Here is a 21,323-nt window from a genome sequence, read left to right as displayed (position 1 = left end):
TACAATCTGGAGACAGCAGACAGGATCCAACAGAAATGGAAGTCAAATTCCTCAGCTAGAATGTAAATGAGAAACTTTCCTAAAAGACGTATGGGGGGGGGGGGGGGGGATACCCAACTGAATACCCTCCAACAAAAAGCAAATAAGACTATGTATATATAAGTCAAGACAAACTTTACATACAAGAACAAGAAAATTACCCATTCCACTAAGGAACTTTTACTTGATGGTATTGTGAATTATTTGCTCATGTGTATACTTTGTCAGCTTACATTTAGCAATCCTAATATCAGAAAGAAAATAAATGTTTGCAACCCCTCACTACAGAAAGAGGAGAGAAAAAAAATCATTCCTACAGGAACGCTGACTTCATCAACCAATGACTAAGGCTGAAGTCAGGTCAGCTTATTCATCAATTCAAAGCAAAGCAGACACTTCTAAATATCCAATTCTCACTCCTTTCCAAAACAGATGCCCAACTTGCTCAGTAATTAATCAAGGAAGCTACTTCTTAAATCACGAAGACCTGAAAGCTGTACTTCAGTGAGATGGCACTCTTGATTGCCAGCATGCTTGACAGCTATTGCTTGCTGTCCAAAATGTGAGAAAAATCTCAAATGAGCAAAACATGGCTTACCTTACCTGCACAGTTAAGATTATTTTTTCACATTTAAATGTTTAATCATGGCACTACCTACTGTGAATTCAGCACAGCTATCAAGTTACACCACAAGAAAGTATTCTGTATAGTCTGTCTCATGAACCGTAGTCCTAAAGTTGGCAAGATAGCACATACACAACTCAAACTACATAAACAGCACCCATGTTGAATTAATAAATCACAGTAATACAGAATGACATACTTTTACAACTTGGGCAAATTTCTCATTACAGATTCCTAAATGGTAGAGAGAAACTCATGAAAAAAAATGTGAGGAATAAATGGGAGCTCCACTAGAAGAATTCATACAAAACACATCTTGTTCCCAAAGTTCCAACACACAACTTATGGTCTGCCTTAAAATGCTTATCATACATTTTTCAGCACATATTACTTGCAGCTTACAGCTGAAATTTATTTTCTGTACTAAACCTAACTTCACAAAATGTATACCATATTTCCCAAAAAACACGGTCAAGACTGCCCTGAGCATTATGGGGGCTGTGTCCCTCACACTATCAAAACTAATAACTCAAGATCACACCATTTGTAAAAGTGGAAAGGGATTATGCTGAAACATGGGGCAAGCTCAAGAAACACAGAGAGACTGGAATTTTGGATGCAGACATTTACAGAGAACAACAATAATTATACAGAATATTATATCCAAAAATAGCAGAAAGCATTCCAAGAACTAAGCCAACAAGGGAATAGAGAAAGGAAATTCTGACAACATGGATGACTGCAATTAGGGATATAGACAAACGGCAAGAGGGGCTGGAATTTATTGGAGAAAACTAGAAAAAGACCCAAGGAACTAGCAGCAAATAACTAGAGGGGGGAAGGTAACAGAATGGGAAGAGGGCAAGAATTTACTTGGACTGAAGGTTAGAGGTAGCCTTCCCTATCAAGGATTTATATCATAGTATAGGCAAAGAGAAAGAAATAGAGGGGTCCTAAACAAAGGCCAGACTGGTAGCATTCTTAGTAGAATCTAGAACAGAAGCTGCCATTAAAAAGGAATAATTAGTAGAGAATATAAAATATTTCATAAAACTCAGAGGAGGTTAGAAAGGATTGGGAAGAGATTGGATAAGCAATTCACAAAGAAACCAGAAGATTTAAGATTTTTTCTTGGAAATGTTTACATAGGTATTTTTATACCCCAGGTAGACTCCAAGAATTTCTGCTCAGGTAGACAGCAAATGTTGGAAGCATGATGGGGAAGAAAGATTTCTGGAAGTGCGGTAGGTTGCCATAGGAGTCCCTGCGGGAAACACTGTCGGTGATGCTAGGTGGGAGGACTAGTGTGATGAGGGAGATGATTTTTCTGAGCTGAGAGAGAATTGGAATTGCCCAGACACGGTAAGACCCTGCTGTGTCTAATTACAGTGACTGCCAAAAAAGCAATTACCAGAAAATGGGAATCAAAATCTAAACAAATTATACTAGTAGTACTGACTATAGTAACAGAAAGAAAACTGAAATTGTGATACTTAAGAAATGGGTAGGCACAAACTACATAGGAAAAAATGGGAATTACATACAGTGGAGAAATGAGGAGAAATGAGGTTTAAAAGAAAGCAGGACTTAATGAACTATATAATGTGTTACACTGCCAGCCCAGCTAGCTGAATTTTGTAAATAATTCTGTTAATTGTGAAAAATACTGCTTTGATTTATACAGAACTGTACGTTATGTACAGAGTTTCAAGAATGTAACCACAGTGTACCCTACTGGAAAACCGGTTTCACTGAAGCAGACACAATGTCTACTGCTTTACTTATTTTCTTGAAATAGAAATAATTACTAGGTTTAAAATGTAAAGTGTTTTTATTCCTGTGACTTCCTAGCAGCTGCACGTCCGAGATAAGGATTTTTGACACAGAGGTGCTAAATTCTAAGTATCTGTTTAGCCTGGGAACTGAAGGCATGTGACAAAGAGTGATGTCATCCAGACTAACCCAGAAATAATGTTTTGATATTAATTTGGGAACTCTCTCAGAGACTGTGCATTTTGTATCTTGTCTTGGACCTAGAAACATTCATTCAGCACTTCTGCCTGCATCTTGCTAATAAGTAACTAGGGTACATTAATTTCTCTTATAGATAGGAATATGACTGAATGCAACAGAACGCTGCTCCTCTAAGTGTCTTGAGACGCCGACCTAGTCAAGCAATTAAACTGTACCAAGCGGTGAAATAAAATAACATGAAATTTATTGATTTAAAAGTTAAAAGTTAAGCGCTTTCACTCGCTGAAACGCGAGCTTCTTCAGAACTCCATTAATTTGTAACCGTGTCATTTAAATAACTTTTTTGGTGCCAAAAGCGCTACAACTGAATATGAATTTTTAAAGCTGTACACACAGACTATCATTACAATGTCATAATAGTAAATAACGAACGCAAAATACATTCGCTACTAATACCAACAATGCACAACATCAAAACTTGATAATAAAAAATAAAAATAAAAATCAATCCAATGTTTCCGTACTGCTTATTATCTAAAATGCTTAAAATAATTTATAGAAATTAAATTAATAATGCTGGCCTAATAGTGATGGAATCATTCAGTCCTGGTGCAGTCGAAGCATCTGTATGTAACTGCCACCATATTTCTTTATAGGACAATAGTCCTTTAAAATTTCCCCCTCTAGATTCCAATAAAATACTTTCAAGAATAGCAAATTTGAATGTGTGGGCGTGTCCATGTTTTTATTAACGTGCTTATAAAATGCATTTTTCTCATCTCTTGTCTTAATGCTGTATAGATGGGCATATATACATTTGCTCAGCTTTCTTTCCGTTTTACCTATGTAAAATCCGGAACAGGCTGTGCACTTAACCAAATATACAACCCATCTGGTATTACAATTTCCACTAACGAATCTTATATGAGTCTTATGGATATTGTCCAAAGTGACACTACATTCATCTAAAATGGCATGGTTTGCAATTCCCACACTTGGTGGTCTTCCTATATATCAAGTGTTTACGAATGTCTCCTCCTTCCAGATAACTTTTTATATTCCGACCCATTTTGTTAACAAAAGCAGGTTGAGATCCCAATATTTTGACAATTTCTTGATCTGTCATTATAATTTTCCAATTATTAATTATAATCCTCTTAATTTTACAAATATGTGGGCCATATTCCAAGACGCAAGCTCTTCCATAATCAGTAATAGGAAGTGTAGTATCTTGTGCCTGTTTTACACTATTGTGGCTACTCGTATGTGTTTTGTAACCCAGTAGGGGTATACATTTTTTTCCCCATTCTCCTGTAATAGTTTTACTTATACGGTTCATCATATTTATATCATAGCCTCTGTCTCTAAAAAGAGAAATAATAAAAGTAACTTCTTCCAACATCTCAGAATATACGGAGGTCATTCTTATAGCCCGTATAATTTGGCCCCTAAATATGTTAACAAATTGTTCTCTCTGATGATTACTAGAAAATTCTAAGTAGCTGTTGGAGAATGTGTGCTTCCTATAATCGAGATTTAAAACTACCATCACCTTTGGAAATATATGTGTCAAGATACGGAAGTCCTTCATTACTATCTGAATAACTTCAAAAATTGACTGCTAGTGTTCAAAAAATCCACAAATTGGGCTAATATATCCTTGTCACCGTCCCACAATATATAAATATCATCCAGGTACCGGGAATAGTACCTGATGTATTTATAAAAATCACTAGTGAACAGCTTAGTCTCCTCCCATTCAAGCATAACCAAACTGGCGTAGATGGGAGCGCATGCCACTCCCACAGCTACACCTTTAGTTTGCCTGAAATATTCACCCTCATACTCAATATAATTATGTTCCAATACAATGGACATTAGCTAAACAACGCGATGACATCACTAGAGAGAGTTTTTAGGAGCGAGAACTAAATCTAACGCTCCTCCAACTATTAGCGTTCCTTTAGCGATGACTTCAACAGCTCATTTAAATGGTGGAATGGAAGGGAAGCGAAGGCTGGAATCCATCGAGCAAGTGTCAACAACTTTTGTTCACTCGAGTGAAAAAGTGGAAGAGAGGCGAAGGCTGGAGTCCACCGAGGAAGTGCAACAAAAGAAAGCCACATCAGGAATACAAAATGATGGACAAGAAGGTACATCAAAACAGGTTTGTCACACGTTTCCAATAAAACTGAATACTTCAGAGAGACAATTACAGAGAGGCAGGTCATACAGCATGAACCGCAACAAAAGAAAAATACCTACAAGCCCTCCAGCCCTGGGTGTATCCAAGAAGGCATGGAGAAATGAAGTATAGTTTTAAATATTTCCTCAAGGAACCTGACTGAACATGAAAGAAATGTATTGGAAAGGGGACTTTCTTTTATTCCATCACAACGAACTGAGGCAACTGATACCATTTTAGATGTGCACGTTTGGTAGGAATGTTTTGCAAAAAATGCTTTTTAAAAATCAGGGTGGTGAGCCTAAAGATGTTAATGTATATAAGAAACCTAGTTTATTTATTCCACCCAGCCATCCAGTTATTGATATTTCATTTACACAAATGTTAATAAAAACATTTGAAAATGTGAATGGTAAGAACAGAACTAAAACTTTCTCCAATTTTATCAGGGATGAATGGAATGCTTTAAAACAATTACAGTCCGACAAAAATGTTATCATTAAGCAAGCAGATAAAGGTGGCCCTGTAGTTTTAATAGATAAAATGTATTATGACACAGTGATGTATGAAATGCTACAGGATACGTCTGTATATGAAAATATCAGCCAAGCTGATATGGAGGGGATGTTATCACGATTGGATGGGATACTATATGGATTGTTTATTAGATAATACCATCTCAAATGAGCTATACGATTACTTTAAGGTAAAAGAACCTCTAGTCCCTAGCATACATGGTCTGCCAAAAATTCATAAGGATGTATATCAACCTCCTTTAAGACCTATAGTGTCAGGACGTAACTGGTCTACAGAGTCTATCTCCATATATGCTGAGAAGAATTTAAGAATGTTAGTAAATAAGAACAGGAATATTCTAAGAGACTCTAAGCAATTCTTGCAGGACCTATATGCATTTAATAATGCATATGAAAGACAAGATGGAGATCTTGTATTAGTGACACTAGATGTATGCTCGTTGTTTACTTGTATTCCAAATACAACCGGATTAGAATTGTTAAAACAATATTTGCTGGAAGAAGGGATATGTGATGGAAAGAAAATAGATCTAATATGCTTATTAATGGAGTTAGTTTGAACCAATAATGTGTTGAGTTTTGATGGTAAGTTATATAAGCAGAAAGATGGTGTGGCCATGGGGACGGCAAGCGCAAATAGCTATGCCAATCTCGTCATGGCCACATGGGAAAACAGGAATGTGCTTACTAATGAAAGATGGCCCCAGATCCAATTTTATAAACGGTTTGTTGATGACCTCTTCCTGTTATGGAGTGGTGATGATGCAACGTTAAAAGAATTCACTACAGAAATTAATAACAGCACTGACTTTCTAAAATTTGAGATGAAATACTCTAGACAGGAAATAGAATTTCTTGATGTAATGATTAGTATGGATGATGTGAATGGGATAACCACCAAGCTGTTTAGGAAGAAATGCCATATAAATACTTTACTCCATAGAAGCAGTATGCATCCAGGACATATCTTTAAGAATGTAGTAAAAGGGCAAACCCTTAGGACTTCAAGGCTAACAGCCAGGGATGATGAATTTAAGGAAGAACTAACTAGTCTGAAACGCAGATTTAATGAAAGGGGTTACACTGATAGTATGACCTCAGGTATCCTGGATGCATCTACTTCATGGAGAGAGAGTATAGGTAAGCCATATTTTTCAATGCCCAATAATGATAGAACGGGTTATGTTCAACATAAAAATGAATCTGTTAGATTCTCTACTTATTTTACCAGCATTTTACCAGCGATGTGAATATAGTAACCAATGTGATAAAAAAGAACTGGAATATATTAACACAGAATCCAGAAAAGAAATCAAACAAGTTGTAGGGGAAAATCCAAGTTTTATATTTAAGAACAGGAAATCTTTGAAAAGGATGTTATGCTATCCACATCATAATAAGGGACAAGATATGGCAGAAGTAAAAGGGACGGTTCCTTGTGGTAGATGCAATCAATGCATATACATAAATCATGAGAATGTATTTACACATCCAGACACTAAGCGAATATATGATTTTAGTGTAGCAGCCAACTGTAACACAGACCCATGTGGTCTACTTGGCTGTCAGAAATGTTCTGCATTTTATGTGGGCAAGACTGACAGACAGCTAAGATTTAGAATCAGGGAACACTTATTAAATATTAGGAATGGTGTTGCCACTAATGCGTTAGCCAAACATGTGTCCTCTGAAGGCAATGACCATAATTTTATGTTCCCAGTTATTGAGAGAATTATTCCTAATGAGAGAGGTGGTGATATAAGGAACCATACAGAGACCTCTGAAACTATGTGGATTATCAGATTAAGAGCTAATAAAGGAAAGGGCCTTAATGACAGAATACCCTTGAAACCAGTTTTGAAGAATAGGAGGTTGTTCAAATGAAATTAAATTATTTTAATGAAAGACAGATAAACATATTAAATACATATTTTAATCATTTTTAACTAATGCATTTTATGTTACAATATTTATTACGTATCTATATTTAAAATGTTTTCCAGTATGACTTTGTACATATTGTAGAATGACTGGTTTTACTTTAAGTGCTAATTACTTCAAGCATTAATTGGTTTGATTTGATTGGTTTGAATACTGTTTAAATATAGTCGAGTAGGAAGTGTTTGTTTGAAGGAAGAAGTGATATGTGTATCATGAAAGCGCTTACCTGAGTGAATAAATTTACCTTGGATTTTACCTACCTTTTATTTATCCTTGGACTGTGTTTAAACTAGGACATTCTGTGCCTTGGTTGCTTCACCATTTTTTTGTGGATTTTTATGACTTTATTGTACCTTGGTGGAGTACTTATCCTAGCTGTTTCCTGGCGAGCATTTTCTTGGATTTTTATTCAAAGTTCATATCACAACTGTTTCATTTATTTATTTATTTTCTTTTGTTAGCTTAGTCAGGGAGAGTAGGCAAGTATGTCAGCAGAAGAGTATGGCAAGCTGACAAGGAGCCAGTTGGCTGTGTGCCAGGTTAAAGGACTGGTGCATGCCAACCTGACTAAACCAGACATGACTACAGCTTTAGTCACAGCTGCATCAGAGAACAGCAACCAGGAGGACAATCAGACTGGCCATGGAGATGTACAACTCTCAGAAAATGGACAGCTCGACCTTTCCACAGAGAACTTAAAAATCCATCTGGAGCTAAAAAGACTTTGAAGGCCATGCATTTGGAAATAGAAGCAGCAGAGAGACTGAGACACCTGGACGCTGAGGAGAAGGAGAGGCAGAAGCAACATGAAAAGGAGATGCTGATTCTTCACCAGTCACCGAGGTAAAGGGGAAGGGAGTAACCGAATCACAGAAGCAACAAAGGTCAGTGAATTTCTTCCACAATTTACTGAGAGGGATCATTTTGATAGTTTCATTCATATATGTTTGAAAGGGTATGCAAACAGTATAATGTTGACCAAGGGCTCTATGTATGGTTCCTGACTATTACCTAAAAAATATCTGATACTGACTGTTTAAATTATAATGTTATAAAGAACCGTTTGCTAGAATGTCTTAAGTTAACACCTGAAGCTTATAGGAAAATGTTTCGTGAGCACAGACACAAGGCACATGAAAGTGTGAGAGAATACGTTGCTGAACTAAGCACTTGCTTTCATAGGTGGGTGAGTGGATGTCAAGTCACCACTTTTGAAAGTCTGGCAGACCTTTTGATGAGGAACAAGACCTTATCACTTTGCCTGAAGACATGAGAATCTGGTTAGCTGATACACAATGCACTACTGTAGAGGAGTTGGGGAAGAAGGGACACCTATACCTAAGCAAGCAGGGCATCACTGCACAGGAAAGGGACACCCAGTGCTTCTCATGGGTCTAAGGAAACCCATGGCGGGCAGCCCAGACTGCCACCAGATTCTGCCAGTAGCAGGAGAAGCCACTACTCCAGGACCAAGTGTTAAAGGTTTTAAATGCAACCAGTGGGGCCATGTAGCATATAGATGTCCATGGAGGTAAGGTGGGAGAGCCAGTAAGTGGGAATGAACAAATGCCAACAGTAAGTAGTCTCAAAACAACAAGGATACCAAACTACCACAGGAGATTATATCCTACCTTAGTGAAGGAGGAAGAGGCCACTGCCAAGACAAACACAGCATCTGACCTAACCATTGTGAAGCCTACAATGGTTACAGAGGAGCACTACTTGCTTGGGCAGTCTACTCCAGTCAAAGCTTTAGAAGGGACCCCATTCTGAATACCTTTGGCTAGGGTTCACCTTGACTGGGAGGTTAGAAAAGGAAGCAAGCAAGTTGGTGCATGAGGATATCCCTGCAGATGTCCTGATAGGGAATGACTTTGATAATGCAGTACCATGTGTGCGTGCAGTTACATGCAGTCAGGCTTGGAGACAAGCATGTGGGTCTGGTAGCCTAGGGGAAACCCAGACAGACTGCACACGTGCAGCTAGGACTGATGAGGTGGTTACTTCAGGGAGGGAGCTACTCTGTAGCAGTGAGACTGAAGGCAAGCCACAGCTGCCTGTGGGTACTGATTGTCCCTTGGACTGAGTGACTGCAAGGGAAGAGACGAGTAGTAGTAGTACCCAGACTAACAGTGAAGCACTGTTGTCACAGGATGCCAGACTTCCTGTGGAAGGGGAGCTGGGAAGGGTTTCAAAGAGAGTTGAGACAGGCTCAGCTCTCAGACCCTACATTACAAGGTCTGAGGGAGGTAGATAGTGAATCACCTGATTCTCAAGGGAAGGAGGAATCTGTATACTGGGACAAAGGGTTACTGTATAGAGTTGACCCGCAAGGGAGGGCTGGAGGGTGAGAGAATAGCAGTTGGTAGTGCCCAGAGCCTACCATCTGGCACTTCTAGCCATTGCCCTTGTTATTCCCTTTGCAGGTCATATGGGCATACAACGTACAAAGAGACATTATGTAGAACATTTATTGGCCTGGGATTTCCAGACATGTAACAGGGTACTGCAGGGCTTGTGAGCAGTGCCAAAAGGTAGACAAGGCAGGAGACAAGGTGAAAGCTCCTTTGATGCCTTTGCCTGTGATTGAGGAGCCATTTCAGAGGATAGCTATGGATATTGTGGGGCCTCTAAGTACCCCCAAGTTCCACAGGGAAAAAGTATATCCTAGTGGTAGTAGATTATGCTACCAGATACCCTGAGGCAGTGGCTCTGTCCTCCACTGAGGCAGAAAAGGGGCAAATGCATTGTTTGAAATTTTCAGCAGGGTAGGTTTCCCAAAAGAAGTACTGACTGACAGAGGTGCCAATTTCATGTCAGACCTCCTTGGCTTGTCTGTGGAAGTACTGTGGGGTGAAGCACGTAAAAGACCACCCCCCCTACCAACCCCAAATAAATGGTCTTGTTGAGAGGTTAAATTCTACATTCAAGACGATGCTACGGGCATTTCCAGACCAGTTTAAGAGGGACTGGGACAAATATTTGCACCATCTGTTTGCTTAGAGACGCTCCCCGGGAATTTAGAGGTTTTTCACTCTGAGTTGCTGTATGGGCATAGGGTGAGGGGACCTCTAGAGTTAATTTGAGATGAGTGGGAAGGTGATTGTGAAACCCACAAGGAGCCTGTTGTGGCATATGTCCTACACTTCAGGACAAGGCTCAGGGAACTCATGAGCTTGGTCCAGGAGAACCTAGCAGAAGCCCAACAGTAGAAAAAGGTCTGGTGGGACAGGAATGCGAGCTAGAGAGTAGCTGTAGCAGGTAATGGTTCTCATTCCTTGACAGACAAAACAAGCTGCAGACAGCCTGGAGGGACCCTACAAGGTGGTAAGGAAGGTCAGTGACTAACTACATGGCAGAACTGCTAAGCAGGGGCACACATTTTACCATGTTAACATGATGAAACCTTATCATGATAGGGAGGCCCTTGTGCTGAGTATTTGCAGTGGATTGCAGAAGGAAGTTGAGGGGGATCTGGTGAGTGATGATCTCAGAGAGGCTCGGACTGACACCTCAGTGGAAGGGGTAACAATATCCTAGCAGCTATTTCCCACCCAGGTTTGAGAAATCCAAGCAGTGCTACATGAGATTGGGAGCATGTTCACTGAGAAACCAGGGTGCACCCAACTGGTGCAGCACCATGTGGCCACAGGACTCCAAAGTCCTATTAAGCAGGCCTCTTATAGGGTTCCCGAGAGAGAGAGAAACTCTGAGGGAGGAGATAAAGGAAATGTTGGAACTAGGGGTAATTCATGAATCCAGCAGTCCCTGGGCCTCCCCAGAGGTACTGTTACCAAAGAAGGATGGCAGCACCAGGAAACTAAATAGTCACACAAAGTCTGATGCTTACACCTTGCCTAGGACAGATGAAGCCCTACAACAGCTAGGTGGGGCTAAGTATCTTACCACTACTGATCTTATCAAGAGTTACTGGCGGTGACCTTGACTCCCAGTGCTAGAGAGAGGTCAGCCTTTATGACTCCTTTTGGCTTGTACGAATTCACAAAGATGCCATTTGGGATGAAAAATGCCCCAGCGACTTTCCAAAGGCTGTTAGATCATATCCTAGCAGGAGATTTTACCCTTGCTTACCTAGAGGACATTACCATCTACAGCAATTCCTGGCAAAAGCACCTTCAGCATGTCAGGAAGGTGCTGGGCAGACTACAGAGGGCAGGGTTGACCATTACACCAAGCAAATGTCAGAGGTCTCCTACCTGGGACAGAGTGGGGAGAGGTCAGATCAGGCCAAAACCTGACAAAGTGGAAGCCATTCAAGCATGGCCTGTCCCTATTACCAAAAAAGCAGGTGAGGGCATTTTTAGGGACAGCAGGGTACTACAGAAAGTTCACCCCCAGTTATAGTACCATAGCTGCTCCCCTCACAGACCTGACAAGGAAAAACAGGCTAGATAAGGTAGTGCGGATCCCAGCATACGAGTGGGCAATCTAGAAGCTTAAAGGAGATTTGGGAGGACCCCCGGTGTTAGCCAGTCCAGATTACAGCAAAGAATTTGTTGTGCAGATAGATATTTCAAACCGGGGTGGGGGCTGTACTTAGCCAGGTTTCTTCAGAGGGGAGAAGAGCACCCAGTGGTTTATCTCAGTGGTAGGCTGCAACCCTGGGAGGAATGCTATGCAGCTCTACAAAAGGAACACACAGACATACTGTGGGCACCGCAGAAACTTCAGCCTTACCTGTATGGAAGGAAATTCACTGTGCTTACAGACCACAACCCCTTAACATGGCTACATCGAGCCAGCCACCAAAATGCCAAGTTACTAAGGTGGAGCCCAGGGTTGCAAGCATATGATATGACACTGCAGCACCACAGTGAGGTTAGCAATGCTAATGCAGATGGGATCTCAAAACAGGAAATGGGGTAGTGTATTCCCCAGACAGGTTCACCCTCTCAAGTAAAGTTTCTCAACTGTCACTTGAAAAACTAGCTTGAGTTTTCCGGGAAGGGAGAAATGTGACACTGCCAGCCCAGCTAGCTGGAATTTTGTAAATAATTCTGTTATTTGTGAATATTGCTATGATTTATACAGAACTGTATGTTATGTACTGAGCTTCAAGAATGTAACCAGTGTACCCTACTGGAAAAAGGACAGAATGTTTTACAATTGTGTTCACCTCTCAGTTTCACTGAAGCAGACGCAATGCCTAGATCCAGAGGTTTTCCTACGGTCTTGAAACAGAAATAAATTACTAGGTTTAAAAATGTATTTATTTATTGACATTTGTTAACCGGGTTGGTCCAGCTGGGCTAATGGCCCTTTTTCAGTGAAGACCCGAGGAGAAAAGCTCCAGAAACACATACAGCTTACAAAATATAACTTTTTACATTAAAAACAAATATGGTAGAAATTAGACAATAACATTAGAAATATATAGCAGTAGTAAGGTAAAGCATTTAGTATTTATAAATCATACATGTACAGAGTAGCACTATATTTACATGTTCCCTAGCAAGAGTTTATTTAACAGTAATGCAATAGTCATACAGAGTAATTATCTAAAGTACAGGGTACAGAAGTAAGTACCTATAGAGGGAAACTAATCTCAATGGGGTGGGACTGAGGAAAAAAAAAAGTAAAAAAGAAGGAATGAGTAGAGATTTAAGTTGGAGCTTGGAAAGGACAGATTTTGGAATTAAACAGATTGTTTAAGTTTTTCCTTGAAGTGAGAGGTGTGGATAACAGAGCAGATACCTCTTGGAAGTTTATTCCAGGCTTGGACGATGGAGTATTTATATAACAGTTTACCAGCAGTTTTTTTGGGGGGGTTGGTAGATGTGTAGTAACTGCTGATTTGAGGTACAGAGAGTCCTGGAAGGGGTATATAAAGAGATGAAGGAGGAGAGAGTAGGATAGTATGAGGGTTTATAAAGAACAGAGTGTAGCATTTGAAGTTGGGATAGTAGTAGTACGTGAGGGAATTCTAGCCACTGGAGAGAATTTAGGGCATGGCAGTGATGTGAATTGTACGGTGAATTTGTGATAAATCTAGCTATCTTATGGTAAGTTTGTTGGAGTTTGTTTAGGGTTGTGGTCTGAATGTTTGCGAGTACTGGGGCAGCATATAGAAGAGAGGGGTGGGGGAAAGCTTGTGCAAGGGAGAGTCTGGCATTAGCTGTTAGAAAATTTTTGTTACGATACAGTAGACCAAGTTTCAGGTTTGGCTTTTTTAGCCATTGAAGGCTATCCAGGTTAAATTTGAGTTCATCATCAATTATGACTCCAAGGAGTTTTGTATGGGCTTCTGGTTGGATAGCAGTGTTATTAAAGGAAGTAATAGAGAAAGTGGGTTTGAGGCGAGTGAGAGATCGAGGTAGGAAAAGTAGGAGTTTGGTCGTTTTAGGGTTAAGGAAGAGTAAATTACTGGACAACCATTGTTCTGTGGATAGAAAGGCCTGTTGAGTTAAAGTGGGGAGTTTGGAGAAGTTTTCTGAGATGGTGATGAGAATCGAGTCATCTGCATATTGGAGAAGGGACGAATGTTTACAGGATGTATAGAGATCATTGGTAAAGACAATGAAGAGGAGGGGACCTAGGATGGAACCTTGAGGTACCGCGGTTGGAACAGGTATGAATAGGGAGAAGGAGGAAAGCCATTTAACAGATTGCTGCCTGCCGGATAGATAACTGGAGAACCAAGCAAGGGAGGAAGAGGAAAGATTAAGGTTAGCAAGTTTAGATAGTAGTAGGGGATGGGAAACTGTATCAAAGGCTTTTGATAAGTCCAGGAATAGACAAGAAATGAGTTGGTTATTATCAAGGGCCTCAGCAATCGTATGTGTGAAAGATAATAGGGCTGTGGTGGGGACGGAAGCCATGTTGAGTAGGAGTGAGAAGATACGCTGGAGGAGATATTCAAGTAGTTGTGAGTGGATACATTTCTCAAGAATTGTAGACAGGGGACAGGATAGCTATAGGACAGTAGAGTTACCGCCTTTATGGAGGGGAATAGTGAAGAAGGATTTCCATAAGGTAGGGACAGTGGATTCATAGGTAGGTACTAGGCTATTGGCCCAAGGGCCTACGAAAGCCTAGCCAACAAGGTTCCCTGGCTTATGCCACCCAAGCAAGTTATTTTCCTGTGCCACTGACAAGCAGACACACAGAAGTGATCCCCGGGGTGTATTTCCTATTTCCCATCCACTCATCAAGATTTTTCTTGAAGAATGCTAATGAAGAACTTTGCTTGACATAGATGGGTAGCCTGTTCCAGAGTATGGGAAGAATCTGGGATAGGAATCTATCCCTCCAGCATGTCCTGTTTATTGTGGTGACAAGGTTTAGGTCCCTAGAGTGTGTAACTCTGAGGGATTGGGATTTCTTTAGGTGTAGCATGTCCAACAGCTCTGGGTTTGACATAGCTTTATATGTTAGGCAGAGATCACCTCTGAGTAGGCGATATGCTACGGAGTAAAGCTGGAGTTTTTTGAGACGGTCAGTGTAGGGCATTTGTTTGAGTCCAGTAATCCTCTATGTGAGATACTTCTGTGGCCTTTTCAGCTGCTGCAGATGTCTTGTGAGGTACATTCCAAAAGGGGTGTTGTACTCTGTAATGGGTCTAATGAGTGATGAGTAGAGGGTAACAATGACCTCTTTTTTTTTTTTCATTTTTTCCCACTCCTGAATGGATTGATTTATAATAGATATTGGGTAGGCAAGAGTCCGCTGCAACTTTGAGGAAGGTAGGAGGTAGACCATCAGTGGAGGGGGAGCAAGGTTTGACCTTTAATAGAAGAGATTTGATGTAAGAGGTGGGAACAGTATGTAAGAAGAGTTGTTTGTTTGAACAGTTATGAGGGGGAGGCAGAGAGTTAGTGCTGCAGTTGGACGGAATGAGTGTTTGAATGGTATCAATAAAATGTATACCGAGGAGAGCAGCATTCTCTAGAGGAGATGTGTTTGGGTAAGGGCAGGGGTTTGTGGGGTTGCCTGGAGAGAGAGTATTCTATTTACAGTTGACCAAAACTTCTGAGGGTTGGCTTTTCTAGTGAGTTGAGCTGAGTTATAGAACTTTTTGTCATTACAGGTTTCATAGTAAGATTTCGGAGATGTCTATAATTTTGATACAGCAATAATTCTTTTGTTTTGACCCAAACTTTCCAAGCTCTCTCTCTTTTGAGCATAAGCGACTTAGTTTCTTTGGATAGCCAGGGAGCATAGTTTAATCTTCCTTGTGGGAGCAAGAGAGTTCAACGTATTTGGGAAGATGGTGTTGAATTTATTGACTGCATCATTAGGAGGAATAGGTTTAAAGGAAGGACCAGTCTGTAGAAAATAGGATAGAATTGAATTGGTCTATGTTAGAAAGTTTACAAAAATCCCTATAAAAGGTGGGGTTTTGAAGCTTGTGAGGTGTATCTACGGACAGAGGTGGGGAGATGGTCACTACGTTGGTTGGGTAGAGTAGTGGGGTTGTGGTAGTGATGAGGGGAGTTGGTGAGTATCCAGTCAATTATTGAGCTGGATGAAGAGTTTTTGTGGAGGCGGGTGGGGACAGACACCAGTTGATGGAAGCTGTGTAGGTTAATGCTAAGATAAGTAGTCAGTTTTAAGTTTGGACCAGTCAAGGTTGGCATCTCCTAAAATGAGGGTTTCATAAGGTATATTGTGAAAAAAAACAGATCTCTGGAGTGAACAGATTGTTCCCGGATGGGATATAGATAGAGGCAACACCTAGTTTCATGGGAGGATTGAGATGTCAATTTAGGATGATTAGTTCAAGCACGGTGAATAGGTGTAGGGAAAGGTGAGAGATTAAGGCCATCAGGAGTGAAGGATGGCTACACCACCTCCTTTTTTGGGTATCTATCAGAGCAATAAATATTATAGCCTGGTGGGAGTATTTCATTTTTAGTGACGTGAGGCTTAAGCCAAGTTTCAGATAAGGACAGTATGTGAGGGGTTGTATGGGCTATCCAGGCATAGAGCTCAGTGATTTTGTTGGTTAGACTTGGAATATCTAAAGAGTAGATAGACAGAAATTTGGATGGGGACGGGTTTACAGTAAGAGGCTGGGGATGGTGACTGGTGGGGGAAATAAGGTGGGTGGGGATGGAGTATTGCTGAGAGGAGTAGATGAGGGGCCAGAGTTGGGGTGGATGTCCCCAGAGGTGAGTAGAGTATTAGTGGGAATAGAGAGTACAGCAATACAGAAAAGTATTTTTTGTAATTTGGGTTTAGGTTTGTAGGTAGGAGGAAGACTATGCAATATGGGTGATTTCTGAATAAAGGAGTTAGACAGGTTGAATAGGGCTGGAGAGAGAGAGAGAGAGAGAGAAAAAAGGAGTTGGATGAGTTTTTGTGTTGAGTGAAGTTGGGCAGCATAGTAGTGGATTGGGAAGGTGCGAGTGATAAGTGGTTAGAGCAGAGAGAAGGCAGAGGAGAGTTGCTATAATAATAAGGTGTTTCATTTTAAAAGGTTGGTATACGGGTAATAGATTAGGTGTGTTAGTTATGGAAGGAAGTAATCTAATTAAGGTTTGGCAGGAAGTTGTCTCAGTGGATGATGGGAATAGGAAGGGTTGGGAGTGGCTAGAATAAAGGAAACTGTAATGGGGGTAGGATGGGGGAGTGGATTGAGCCCGAGCTTGTGATGGCAAACAGAGCGGGGCAGAGGTGGACCTGGCTGCAACAATGTAAAAGAAAAAGAATATAAAAAAACTATCAGTTAATTTCAGCTAGTCAATGCATGTCAGTGCTGTTGAATAGTTATTACAGTAATTTCCATGCTCTGCCGGTACAAATGTTGAGAGAGTTAGTCTACTTTCAAAACTTTACTTCGTTCTTTTTAAGGAGAATGAGGATAATTTTAAGGAGAATGAGGATAAGAAAATTGAAGAATACTTTTAGAGGGGAGGCCAAGATAATATTAAAATAAAGGCAGGGAGGAGTCTAGGTTACTAAGGGGGGGGGGGGGGTTCCGAGTAAATGTAAAGTGTTTCTATTGCTCTGTGACTTCCTAGCAGCTGCACATCTGAGAGAAGTATTTTTGACACAGAGGTGCTAAACTCTAAGTATATCTTGTCTTGGACCTAGAAACATTCATTCAGCACGTCTACCTGCGTCTTGCTAATAGTAAGTAACTAGGGTTTAGTAATTTCTCTTGGATAGAGATAGGAATATAATAAAGAATTTTTAGATGTTTTCTGTACTTATTTGAGACTGTCCTGCAATGATGTTTTAAAATATTTCCTGTGATTCTAAACTCTGTAGTCACTGTTTGTCTTGTTTTTTATTATTATTATGATGATTAATATATTTAAATCCTTTAACTGTGGCTGATTTGTTTAGAGATATTTAAGCTCTTAGGTTACTTGCATATGTATTTGGTGACACTGTATATGCCACTCCTAAACAGCCTTGGTCTTCCTCACACTTACCATTTGGATAACAGTAACACTAGTCACCCTTTGTAAGGGTAACAGCTGATAAAAGAGCTGGTTGGTGGCACTGATAACTACCCTTTAGTCTGAGCAGAAGGGGGCATAGCTAGTACACATGTGCCAGCCTTTCCCAGCAGTGTGTGCGCGTTTTTATATAAATCAAATCTCAAGTGTGTGCGTGTCAGCTACTTGGGCAGGGACACGAAGCACTGGTTGGACAGAGAGGGTGCTGGAGGTTTGGGCTTAACCACTCAGCTGAGATCTTAATCCTGTAGCTGTGCCAGTGAGGAGTCCTATTGGGGATATGGAGAGAGAAGGAGAAACCAGCCCCAGCCCGACTGTGACCTGTGTGTGCTCAAGGGAAATTGTACCTCACCGTGTGTGTACTAGTCATCCTCCCAGTGTGTACATCACTCATTGGTGCTAGTGGTGAGGATTGACATTCCTTAATTACTGGGCCAGTGCAGGGGCATCACAAAGTGTGTGACTGAAAATAACCTGGTAGATTTTAAGTCATGTATAAGGCTTGCAACTGGGCATGTATCAGTACAGTTTGTGATGTAAAACGATTGCACCCAAGATTGTGGCAATGTGGTTTGTTTTCATTTACATAAATATATGGTTGCTTATGTCGTGATTGTTTAATAAAAGATGTTTCGTGTTTAACAAAAAGCAGGAATTGAGTAATTATGCAATGTTGCTTAGATTATATGATATATAGCAATATATGCGAGATATATAATGTTTATTAAGGTTAATTTGTTAGTACGGTTTGTATAAATGTAAATCTGCCTGTGTCACAGGTGATAATTCAATAAAAAGGTTACCTTGGTTTTGGTTACAGTTTGGTGACCGGGTGGTCTTTTTTTGGATTTGTTTCGAAACAGTCTAACTACATTACTTGCACAGAACATCTCCTTGGTTGCTGTAAGGAACCATTATCCATATGTTACACCAGCACTTTCACCAGTCTCTGACAACTATCTATAAGCAGCTCAAAACATAGTCCACATATAGCACCTGTTATAGACTGCATTTGAATAAAAGCTACAGGAAACAAAATTCACTACACTGTTGCAGCAAATGGAAACTGTCAATGCAGATTACAGAAATACACATGATGACGAAGACTCCCAGCTGAAATCCATATTCTAATAAACTACGAGTATAGTTAACAGAATTACAAAAGACAAACCTAATGCTTTATGTGTTGTTTCACTGGTCATCCTGTTACATCAAGTTGCTTTAACAACAGCTGTTTAAATGCACTGCAAAAATGCATATATCACTGCTCTTCCTTTCCACATAAACTCTTCTGTAATTACATTGGTACCCATAGCCGGCCTTAGGCATAGGCCTGCTAGGCAGCCGCCTTGGGCGCCACTCTAGCATGGGCACTTTTCCAGTATTTATTTGGTGCAGGTAGACCAGGATGGGGGCACCGGGTGGTGTGGAGGGGCACCGTGGAGCTCTTTTACCTAGGGCACCAGTCGACCTAAGGCTGCTCCTGTTAGTACCACTTCAACTGTTTGTCCACTTGGAAAAAGTTGTGTGGCAAAGATATTTTTGTCTATTAAACAAGAGAATGAATACCTGCAAGACTACCTAATGAATAACTAAGCTATTTCCATGGGCCTACCTCTCAATGACCCTGATTTTTGCCTCACGTTTCCGCCCTGCGGCTAGTTAAACTTTGGGTTGCCACCTTTTCAGATGCCCAAAGTGGGACTTTATTTGTAGAAATGTTAAAATTTTCAGGACAAAACAAACCCATGGCCAGTGGGCGTAACTGAAGTGTATTAACCCACCACCGAGCTCACGCAGAAATGGGCATGCCCACCGTGATTGACATGCGGGAGGGGAGGGCGGAGCAGTCCCCCTCCTCTACAATTATAAGAGCATTCAAAGACACAAAGTATTTTGCAATAAACATATAATGACCGTTATATGTATACATGTACAATGTTTTCTGTATTTTTTTTATAATTTTGCTAATCTGTTTGTAGGTCTATATTACCTAGTGTTTTGGTGGCATCTTTCAAACAGTGGGCGGTGCAGTCAAACTGGTCGCAGGCGGGTTTTGGGCGGAGCTTGCTACTGCACATCTGGTGGGTTAATACATTTCAATTTCGCCGGCCAGTGCAAAGGACCGAGCTCCACTTTTTTTGCCAAAATAAAAGCTTATTCTTGTAGCATTTGAGTTTATGTTACTTCATATAACATTTAAGTGTTTCAGATACAAAATAACTGTTTTATGCAATTATTAAAGAAACTTATGAAATATTTTTTGTCCTAAAATCTCAGGACATTTGCCATTTTTTAGTGTTTTTCCACAGGGCACAACTGCCCAAAGAGAGACAGGTGGTAACCATAGTTAAACTGCAATTATCGGTGATTTATCAGAAAAATAAACAATGCATGTAAAGTTTTGCACGTTGACGTAAAAGCCGTCACTCTACCTTAGGGGAATTGCAATAATATTTAAAAAGCATACCCAATTTTGGGACCATTATGTGCTGTCCCGAATTCTTATTCAAATAAGTCGATACCTACATGGCCATTAGCCTACAATTTCTCTTCAGATCACCAAAACACAAAATGTACGACACCACACTTACTTCAATAGTTACTAATGATGCACCTACAAAGACAATATATATCCAGCTTTACGGAAAACGTAGAAATAACAGCAAATAACACGTATGAAAACTCCATGGTAAAAATAGGATGCACTATACTTGAAAGAACTGGTAAAAATAGGATGCACTATACTTGAAAGAACTGCAGAACAGCAAGTATCATAAAATAAAACCCTAAACAGCAACTATCAGATTTTGTATAATGGCATATAAACATGTAAAAGAAAAAAAAAACAATACATTAAGTTATACTCTTAAACTTACCAGCAAATGCTGCCATTTTTCAGTTCACACGTTATTGCGTGATAAGCGAAGAATCTAAACGGAAATCACTTTGGGAGTCTCCTCCGTAACTATCCGGAAGAAACAACTACTGTGTTTAGAACCTGTGCAATAAAAGGCCTCCAGAAAGACTTCGTGAGTTACCTAAATTATCATCCCCCCTCCCTAGAACACACACACACAATTGTGACTTTTGTAGAATCGTTGGTGAATTACATTTAATAAATGTCACTAATTTGTGTTAAATACTTATTTTATTTCAGAGAGCGTATATTAATATACATTCTCTTATTCAGTCAATGTGGCACGTTAATATTTCGGCAATGTTGTACGTAGACTAATATACCCCTTCATTGGGCTTGGCGAGTGTGATTGACATGACAAATGGCCGTAATGGCGTAGGCAAACGACGCATGATTGACTGTAGTCGGACTGAAAGGCTCGGGGAGGGGGTACTGTTCTACAGCAATGCCAGTAGTATATTCCGAATGCTGTAAAGCAGAGTTACAGATAACTAAAACGTAAATCTTGAACGTGGGATAACCACTCTGTAGAGCAATAAAAACATTTTACACTGACAAGTAACGTGTAGTATTTAAAAATGGAAAACAGCGTTGACTTTTTGCTACATTTTAAAGCGAATGTATAGCGTTTTAAAATGATTCCGGAAACAATTGCACTGTTAAAATGAACAGGGTA

General features: G+C 40.2%; 1 protein-coding gene across 1 annotated transcript in view; it reads right to left on the bottom strand.

The window, feature by feature from the left end:
- The window catches only part of DDX1 (DEAD-box helicase 1), a 1,380,291-nt gene extending 1,359,347 nt beyond the window's left edge, over nt 1–20,944 (bottom strand). Inside the window, exon 1 of the mRNA XM_044064805.1 lies at nt 20,607–20,944. Coding sequence (XP_043920740.1) covers nt 20,607–20,622 — 16 coding nt within the window. The 5' untranslated portion in view covers nt 20,623–20,944. The remainder of the gene's footprint in view (nt 1–20,606) is intronic.
- Nucleotides 20,945–21,323: the final 379 nt, after the last annotated feature.

Source organism: Protopterus annectens, chromosome 1.part0 (genome assembly GCF_019279795.1).
Source record: "Protopterus annectens isolate FY-2018-M chromosome 1.part0, PAN1.0, whole genome shotgun sequence".
Classification (NCBI taxonomy): Eukaryota; Metazoa; Chordata; order Ceratodontiformes; family Protopteridae; genus Protopterus; species Protopterus annectens.
Note: the sequence above shows the minus strand (reverse complement) of the source record. Positions and strands in the feature narration are given on the sequence as shown.